The 9,431-nt window shown below is 36.4% G+C and overlaps 2 protein-coding genes and 1 non-coding gene across 3 annotated transcripts; 2 read left to right on the forward strand and 1 right to left on the reverse strand.

Annotated features, from left to right (window-relative positions):
* Positions 1,085 to 1,892, forward strand: LOC107610041 (thioredoxin H-type). Its single transcript, XM_016312110.2, has 2 exons — positions 1,085 to 1,271; positions 1,356 to 1,892. Exons 1-2 carry the CDS (start codon positions 1,185 to 1,187, stop codon positions 1,617 to 1,619), a joined length of 351 nt encoding a protein of 116 aa, XP_016167596.1. The 5' UTR covers positions 1,085 to 1,184; the 3' UTR covers positions 1,620 to 1,892.
* Positions 2,562 to 7,354, reverse strand: LOC107610039 (beta-galactosidase 5). The gene is made up of 18 exons (XM_016312106.2): positions 6,815 to 7,354; positions 6,643 to 6,738; positions 6,451 to 6,563; positions 6,273 to 6,339; positions 6,094 to 6,186; positions 5,820 to 5,963; positions 5,661 to 5,749; positions 5,460 to 5,565; positions 5,287 to 5,374; positions 4,977 to 5,095; positions 4,715 to 4,879; positions 4,444 to 4,622; positions 4,241 to 4,350; positions 4,042 to 4,151; positions 3,840 to 3,950; positions 3,635 to 3,748; positions 3,364 to 3,569; positions 2,562 to 3,166 (listed from the first exon to the last, which is right to left on the reverse strand). The coding sequence occupies exons 1-18, from the start codon at positions 6,986 to 6,988 to the stop codon at positions 3,013 to 3,015; spliced, it is 2,238 nt and encodes a 745-aa protein (XP_016167592.1). The 5' UTR covers positions 6,989 to 7,354; the 3' UTR covers positions 2,562 to 3,012.
* On the forward strand, positions 8,717 to 8,789 carry TRNAA-AGC. The gene has a single exon. It is a non-coding gene; the product is annotated as a tRNA-Ala (tRNA).

Raw genomic sequence — 9,431 nt, forward strand, 5'->3', positions numbered from 1 at the left:
GAGAAGGAGGAGGCAGAGCAGCGGAGAAGAGAGAGGAGTTTGCGGCGGCGGCGGTTGGCGACATGGAGGTGGTGCGGTTTCGGTGGGAAGTTAGGGTTGTTGCAGTAACGGAATGAAGAGAGTGGTGCGTTGGGGTTTAAGGAGGGGTTGTTTGACGAAGAAGAAGGTGAAGGGATGAAGTGTAGGAATGCCATGTTCGGCTCTTCCTTGTTTTTCCAAATTGGACTTTTGGAATAAAAGAATAAATGAAGGATAATTGATTGGCGTTAGTTAATCGAATGGCCTATGTGGTTAGCATTGCTTGTTCTTGTTGCCACATAACCATTTCCATTCCAATCCAGTCCACCGCACCCTCTCTGGCTTAGTGATTGATTAGTGGGATAAGTGTCTGTAATTACTAATTACTAGTTAGAGCGACACTGTTGCGCACTTCACTTCGTTCTTGTCCTTCTCATCTCTGGAAATAAAAAATAAAAAAAATATCCAGTTGACTGTTGAGATTAGAGTAGATAGATTTCCCAAAATCTGGTGGTTTAAGCGGAAGCCTCACTTTGTGTGGATGGGATAATCGCCTCCGTGTGGTTCTGCATATTCCACGTGGGAATCCCACTCGTTACTGTCAGAATTATTTATATTTGGGCTACCTTGGAGGCTAGAAGGCCCAAAACAAACCAAGAGAAAATTGCAACACGACAGTACACTAATCATGGGCTATGAACTGAATGGTTACTCATGGACATATACCTCTTGAAATTTTGTTGCAAAAAACCTGAAATGTATTATTTATGGACACGGATGTTACGACGTTTTTAGATCCCATCTGAAATTGATGATATTGATAGTAAATTATTTTTTGTTGGAACGAAATAGATTAGCTCAAATGATTGAATAAACTAAAGCCGACCAAAAAAATAAAGCCGACCAACCACTAAATTTAATGAAAAGAAAAGAAGCAGATGAGATAATAATGTTTAATGTGAATGTGTCGTATTCACATTGGCTTCCTCTGCGTTCACCCATGACGCAGCGTGTCCAAAACAGAGAGCGCGTGTGGAACGTGTTGAATTTTCGAAGAGATATATATATATATATAGAAGGCACACAGCTTGTGCCGGAATCATCTTATCGACAGAAAAGAAAAGAAAAGAAAAGAGAATCCAATTGTTGTGAGAAGAAGAGGAAAAATGGCGGAGGAAGGAGTAGTGATTGGTTGCCACAGCGTGGATGAGTGGAAGGATCAGCTCAAGAAGGCAGAAGACTCCAACAAACTGGTTCGTAATTATTGTTCCCTTGTTCATGTATCCATATATAATTGGTTATTTATTTCTAATAATGTTATGGTACATTTTGGGCAGGTTGTAGTGGATTTCACAGCTTCTTGGTGTGGGCCGTGCCGCTTCATTGCCCCAATTGTGGCGGAGTTTGCTAAGAAGTTCACAAATGTGGCGTTCCTGAAGGTGGATGTGGATGAATTGAAGACTGTGGCTGAGGAGTGGGGAATTGAGGCGATGCCAACCTTCCTCTTCATCAAACAAGGTAAATTAGTAGACAAGGTCGTTGGTGCTAAGAAGGATGAACTTCAATCCACTATCACCAAGCATGTTGCTGCTGCTGCTTGAACCATCTTTCCATACATGACTTCGTCATCGCCATCTTATCCGTAATAATAAGTGATGAATAATTCTAGTACTAGTTTTAGATGCTCAATTTCTACCCACATTGCACTTTAATTACCTGTATTTTAAGTCAGTTCGGGACTTAGTAGTAGTACATGCACCGTTGCATTATCCTACTTGTGATTAAGTTGTAATTGTTGAAATTAAATGAGCATAATATCATTTATCAAAACAGTTGACCCCCTTCTATTCTGAATTTATCCCATCTACTACCTACTAATTTTATTCTTAGAGGACTTGAGCCTACCTATCCCCTGTAGATCTATGTACAAAAGGTGGTTGTTTCTGTAAAAATTTATTATTGTCGAGTAACAAGTATAAAGGGGGCGAAAGAAAATAGTGCCAAAGGCTGCTTTTGGTTTTGAGATTTGAGAACAATACACTGAAAACAAGAAACAAAAAATAAAAATATAAAAATTAATGTTTTTATATTTTATTTAATAATAAATAAAATATACTAATTTAATATCTCTAAATATAATATCTTTATCTATATTTTACTAATTAAATATAATTTTATGTCTCTGTATTTTTGTCTTAGTATCCTACTTTTGTAAACAAATCCAGTCAAATAAACAAGATACGAAGAAATAAAAGGTAAATAATATAAAAGACTTACAAATTTAATATTTTAAAATTGTGTTAAACGTAGTACTTTTTTTTTTCATTATGTGTATTTCTACTTAATCCATGTTGGGTAATTATGTCTTTTCGGTGCTGGAAACCTCCCAGGGTGGCTTAACAACTATAACAACAATTGGAATATAATATTTTTTTTTAAGTTGCGCTGATCAATCTTACCTCTATTCCTATGGAATAAACCACGTGATTGTAAGATTATGTGTCTAGGACAAATATGACTCATTATCTAATAACACATGGAAATTGCGTATAACTTCAATCTTATGAAACAAGCACAAATATGGATACAAGATGGCGGTACGGTACCAACAAGTGGAAGCTTCAAGAGCATTCATTCAATCATGATTGGTGAAATATCTTATATCTCTCTATAGTTCACAACACATGGGGGTAACAACGAGGATCGCGTGTAATGTGGTCGCTTTCTCACGTCACGAGTCACTTTGGATATTACTTGAAAGTGATTGAATGAATGGCTACTACATTTAAAATGAATGAATTATCATCTTCACACGAAAATACAAGTTATATGACAAATATTGAAATATATAAATTTGGCCACATAACATATTTTGCATCAACAACAGGGAGAGATGGCTAGCTAGACACATCTCACCACTTACCAAGTGAAGTTGACTTAGTAAAGGAAAAGTATAATTTATTCATCAAATAAACCCTTGGAGACAGTTTCTTTTCAGTTATTTGAATTGGGGTCTTCACTAGCTGCAGCATGATGAGTATGTACAGTTCTCTTTGCCAGCGATATCTTCCATGGATTTCCACCTAATTCTTCAAACACCACTATCAAGTTCTTTGTTGCCTTTAGCCAGGACCTAGGCACGTGGTACCTGCCAAATTCCAAACATAATTAATTGGTCAAACTCAAACATGTGATCTTATTTGTACTTAAATATAGCAACATTGGATCTCACACATTGCAACTAAAGTAATACACAAACTTCCACACCCCTTAAGCCAGAATACTTTATCAATGGCTCTGAAAGTGGCATTTTCTTGAAAGTTGTGTAAAGAAGAAAAGTGGTACCATCGTTGGGTGGGTTGTCCGCAGCCAAGTTGGCACTTGACAGCGGGGCGGAATGGCCCAGGATAGCTGCAAGAATTGCATCCACCATTTGCATAAGTCATCCAATATCTGCCTATGCTTTCTCCATTAATCCATACTTGACCCTTTCCCATGCTTCCCATGTCCAAAGCCAATGGTTCATTTCCATCCGGTGCATCGAAATAAGCCTGAAGTGTTCATTTATCATGTTAAAGTACAAACTCCCAAGTCATTAAAAGAAACTCTTGTTTACCTTGTGCCATTTCAATTGAGATTGTTTTTGGTTAGCTAGAGACTCTTGGAACCAATCAATAGATGAGACCCCATCAGGAGAGACCAAATTCACAGCTTCTCCTTTTAGTCCAATCTAGTGAAAACAAACAAACAGTAATTAGCATTTGAAGTGTGTGAGTATATATAAAAACAAAAAGCCAAACATGCACAACATTTTTTATGACCTGGTATGACCATCCATTCCATGACAGATCTTGCTGTCCATGATCAAGACCATGGAGCAAAACTGGACCAGTGATCCCTGTCTCCCATGTCTCATAATGCCGGCCAACGTTCTTACAACAAAAGGAAACCAATCAAATTGAAAACTAACAACGGAGTTGGTGAAGTTCATCAAGATGGATTCAGAAGCAAAGAAGGACTAACCGGTAATCCAACAGTTACACTGAGAAGTGCTATTTTGTTTGTTCCAGCACGTAGGTTGATGGGGCCATTAAATGTGCAACTTCTCTGTTCCCTAGTCCCAAAAGCCGACCCTGCAAACACAATTTAGTTCATATTGTTGAAGCTTGATTCAGCAAAGCTCAAACATGAGAACTACCAAGTGGCAAGATTAATGGCATGCCTGAAAATTGTCCATTTACAAACACATGGACAGCATGTCCTGCAGATTGCACACTAATGCTTGGTTTATTTCCTCCTCTAAGAAATGATTCTGTTGAACTTATGTCCATGCTGCATCATGCAAACCAAACAGATTTTGTAGCATTTATTTCAACCAACCCTCCTCCAAATAAATGTAAAAACATTTAATTTCAAGCTACTTACTTGGTTATGTACCATAGGTAATCACTGGTGTCTCTAGTAACATTAAGCTGTTCCAAGAGTCCGGGAGAAGCCATCCTTGAACTTTCAGCCAGAGAAGATAGATCTTCATCATAGGTCTCCCATGATAATGACTTGTGAATGATAGGCAGCATTATTACCTTTGAATCATGAACTCTCACCTTCATGAAAGGCAAAATGATACAATCAATTTCTTGGTACAACTAAAAAAATACTTAAATACCATTTCCAATTTTCGATCACTTAATCTTACTTTGGCAGTGTTGAACACATCGGTTATGCAATCAGGGAGGATGCTTATGGACCAAGGAGGTAAGTCATAGTTCTTGTTATTGAACATCACCTTTGCAGAAGATTGTGCATGATAATTGGCTAGAAAAGCAGCACATACTCCATTCCCTGAAGAGAACACATGAGCCTGGAAATTCACAGATACATGGTGGTGGGTTTTGCTGATAGTTTGTCTAATATAAACACATAGAAAAGTGAATTTGCTCAATATCAGAAAAACTGACCTGCTGATATGCTCCTAATGAAGTAACAGTGGGATCCGAAGAAACTAAAGCATGCTCACATCGTTTGATAGCTTTGTGAAGATCCTTCAAATGATTATATTTTGGTTGTCTAGTCAAACCTAAACATAATGAATGTTATAACATGTATCATTAAACTATCTTTGGTGTTACAAGTTACAACAGACTAAAGGAAAGTAATAGTACAGCAGTCAATTTTACTCTTAAGAACATTTACATCTATAATTTAATTTTAGAATTATGATGCATTAAATCAAGGAATATCTTATGATAATATTTGTGACATTCTTACCAAATTCATCAATTGGAGCATCATAGTCATAGCTTGTAGTAATAAATGGGCCTCCAGCTGAACGTCCAAAGTTAGTTCCTCCATGGTACTGTCATTTATCATTCAGGTTTTTAGGGGAGGAAGTGGTGTGTATCAAATTGGGAGTAAACAAAATCTCAAAAGAGGTGACCAACCATGTAATAATTAACATATGAGCCACCCTTTTGTATGAAACGTGCAACCGCAAATGCTAGATCCTCAACCGGTCGCTGATGTATTGGACCACCAAATTCAGTAAACCTTTTATGATCACAAGGAAAAGAAATAAGAAAAAAGGAACAAAATTATCAGAAGTTTCTACACTAGCTTCAAAGTTTTTAGATAGAATAGCCTACCAGCCACTCCAAGACTCAGTCCAGAGGGTAGGCTTGTATGGTTTATTTGGAGAGAAATCATCACAGTAGAAGCCATTACATGAATTTATCTGCAGTGAAGAATTGGATGGATAATTCCTCCATGAAAAGCTGAAGAACAAATGAATCAAGCAATCTCACCACAGGATCAGGGGCATCAGTTTCCTTGCACATGACCCAAGGGACACCAGTTCCCAATCCAACAGCCATCTTTGCAGCCCAGTTTATGTATGCATGGCCAGCAGCTCCCATTGCCCTCCTCTCCGGACCGTACTCGTTCTCAATCTCCAATAAACAACATAAGTGGAGAAGACAATAAAAGTTTTAGATCTTCACTTTAAGTATTATTGATTTACTCAAGGTATTACTTTCAGTTATATAATATACTACATTGTAAGGAACTGCATATTCATACCTGAGAAAGAATGATTGGACCACCCTGAGATTGAAACAAATTTTCACTCTTCATCATCTGGACAATTTTTTGGGTGAAACTTTGCATTGCTGCCTGAAGTAAAATCGGAAATGTCAATTCAGTTATCTATCTGGTAGTTAGCTAACTTAGATTTTGATGAATTGAAGTTCAAGTTCAACCTTGAACGGCCCATTATCCGTTCTGAAGCTAATTCCAGGAACATACTTCAACCAAACAGGTAATCCTCTACTCCATTAAAGAAACTAAACAAGTTAATTTACTGATATAAAACAAACAAAGACAATATAAACAACATCATTGAAAATATTTCCCAAGAGATATGGAAGGTGGAAGTACCCAAAGTTCCACTCAGCGCATACATAAGGACCAATGCGAAGATTGACATAAAGCCCCACTTTCTGCACTGTCTTAATGAAGTTTACTAGATCATATCTTCCTTCAAAATTGTACTGCAACCCAATATCATAAAAGAATAAATTTAAGTGAAAAGGAAGATAAGGAGTAGTGTTAGTACTTAAGTAGTAGTACCTTGCCAGGGGAAGGTTCATGGACATTCCAGAAGACATAAGTGTCTATAACATCAAGGCCTCCGTGCTTGGCCTTTCGGATTAGATCCTCCCACATCTAAGCATACACATATAATGTGACATTTGAAAGAAGCAAGTAGCATGAAGAAAATGGGGCATTAGAATGGACATACTTGGGGGGTACTTCTTGGGTAGTGAATGGAGCCAGATATGAGGATTCTCCTTCGGCCATTGATGAGAAGGGACTTCCTATCATAGGTCACATTGCAATGGATCACCTCAAAACCCAAATAGAAGACAGTTACCAACATCATTAGCATCTTTGAAACTGAAGTACTGGTTCCCATTGCTTGCTGATGGTGTGGAGGGAGGGAAAGTAGTTTGAAAAAATCAAAGTTGGGTGGTGGTTAATGGTTCGTGGTTGGTGGGTGGTGGTTTCTGTCTTGGGTGTATGATCTGAAACACAGTGCTTCAGCCTAAACCATTATGCTACTCCTTCCTCTCACTCTCACTCTCACTCTCACTCTCATGAACCCCCTCTTTGATGTCGTTGGAAAGTGTAACTTATTATCTTTATATCTGAAAGAGAAATGGTAGGACTATAAGAAATTCAATTTTTTTTTTCTAGTTTTTTAGTGATAAAAAATAATAAATTGTAATGGACCTCTAGCATTCTTCTATTTGAAATACAAATACTGTCTTGTTTTGCTCTTATATTTATTAGTTCTTAGTTACATTGCATTGCCATTTGGCATTGTTGGCTGCTCGGTCTTAGTTACATACATGATACATACAAGTAGTCAAGAAGATCATCGTTATTTAGCTTTCCAGGTTAAATTGCAATAAAGTGAGACTTTTCATAATTAAAAAGAAAAAGTCATTCATTTGTTCCTTTCTGTGAAAGTGACTTCTTTTTTTGGTATGTCCTGTACCCCACTGTGAAGTCCCATGTGTTCTCCGCCCTTAAATCTACGCCAAATAGGGACCCTCCTTTGTTTATTAAGATAATCGAAACGCAAGCACAAGCCATACTTTGCTCAACTTACTAACACTAGTTTGTGTAATGCGGTTTCATACCAAAGCATTCCATTTTATTTATTTGCATTTTGTGGTACATCTTAATTTTCTTTTATAGTCTTAGCTCCAAACTAAATCTATCAAATGTCAAAAATGAGTGAAAAAACTTGTCCAAATGTTGCTTTCTTTTACAGCATGGCACATTAAGAATAGAAATAAAAGGGATAAAATTTTAAATCATTGTCTTTTTAGTCACTACTTGCCGATTTTCAAAATAGACAGATAAGCACAAATATGGCATCAATGGGATAAACTTCAATCAAATATATACATTTATATGATTTTTTGACATTCTAAATTATGTTGCTTTTCTAAAAAAAAGTACTTATATATATTATTTCCATTTCTCGTGAGATCTTATGTCTCCAAAACAAAGAGATAGTATATATGAATTTTTGCACTAAGCTATACTTTGCTTCAATTACCAACATGTTTGCAGTAAGCTAGAACGAATTCAACTACAACTTGCAATTACATTACCATTTTAGTAAGCTTATTATTTTATTGATGGTTCATCGATATTTGTTGTCTCCCTGAGCTAGCTCCAAAGATACGAGGTTGGTGCACTTAAAGCTTTCTTGCTTTTCCGTTCACGTCGGTGCGAAACTTTATTTTCCTAAACATCAAATGAAGATCATGATTCATGTGTTAAAATGATCTCATAAAGTGACTGCAGCAGCACCACTATATCATCCCCCATACTGTGCAACTGCCAGCTTCTTTTTTTTAATTTTTGGTCAACGGATACTTTTGTTTACAGATAGTGGGCCCATCTCCAACGGAACCAGCCCAATAATTATGATGACTCATTATGTCCTCTGAAAAAATTAAATTAAATAGCCGTTCCGAAATTCGATAATCATGAAGCAGGTAATGAATAAGGCAAGACATCGCAACGGCCATATAAGCTCATGGTGATGGCCTTATGGATTGTATGTATCTGCCACCTCGCTGTACATAGCTGCAGTGACATAAAGATGCATCAGATGTGTGCACGTGGGGATGTAGCTCAGATGGTAGAGCGCTCGCTTAGCATGCGAGAGGTACGGGGATCGATACCCCGCATCTCCATTTATTTTTTCTGGAAGCCGACCCATTTTTATTTTTCTGGACCTGAAGGCGACCCATTTAGAAGATGAACCCACTCTGGCCCAATAAAAACTTGTAGAATACTAACGCAAGTTGGCACAAAGCTCTGTCTCTGCAGTACCCAGGAATTAGTTATTCGGTTTCGGATCAGATGGATACTCTGGTGTAAACAAAAAAAAATTTTATAAGACATAAGGATATGTATATGTATAAAAAAAAATTTTATAAGACATAAGGATATGTATATGTATAAAATATAAAGTATTTTTTAAATAAATCGTAATAATATTTGATATTTTATTGATATTAAAATTTAAATTAATATTTTTATTATTTTTAAAATTTAAAATTTATTATTTATAAATACATATATTTCGTTTATACTGTAAACGAGATACATGAAAAATGATCTCATTTACCGTGTAAACGAGATAAGAGAAGGATATTTATTTCGGTAAATATTTTTTAAATTATTTATTTCAATAATTATTATAATTAATTTATTTATTAAAATAAAAAATCCGAGGATCACTGCTCCTACTAAATCTATGTAGTTGGATATTAGAGTTTTTAATTTCCCACTAAATCTTGGTATTTATATAAGTTTTAACCTTCACACTTATC

This window comes from Arachis ipaensis, chromosome B07, assembly GCF_000816755.2.
Source record: "Arachis ipaensis cultivar K30076 chromosome B07, Araip1.1, whole genome shotgun sequence".
NCBI classification, from domain to species: domain Eukaryota; kingdom Viridiplantae; phylum Streptophyta; class Magnoliopsida; order Fabales; family Fabaceae; genus Arachis; species Arachis ipaensis.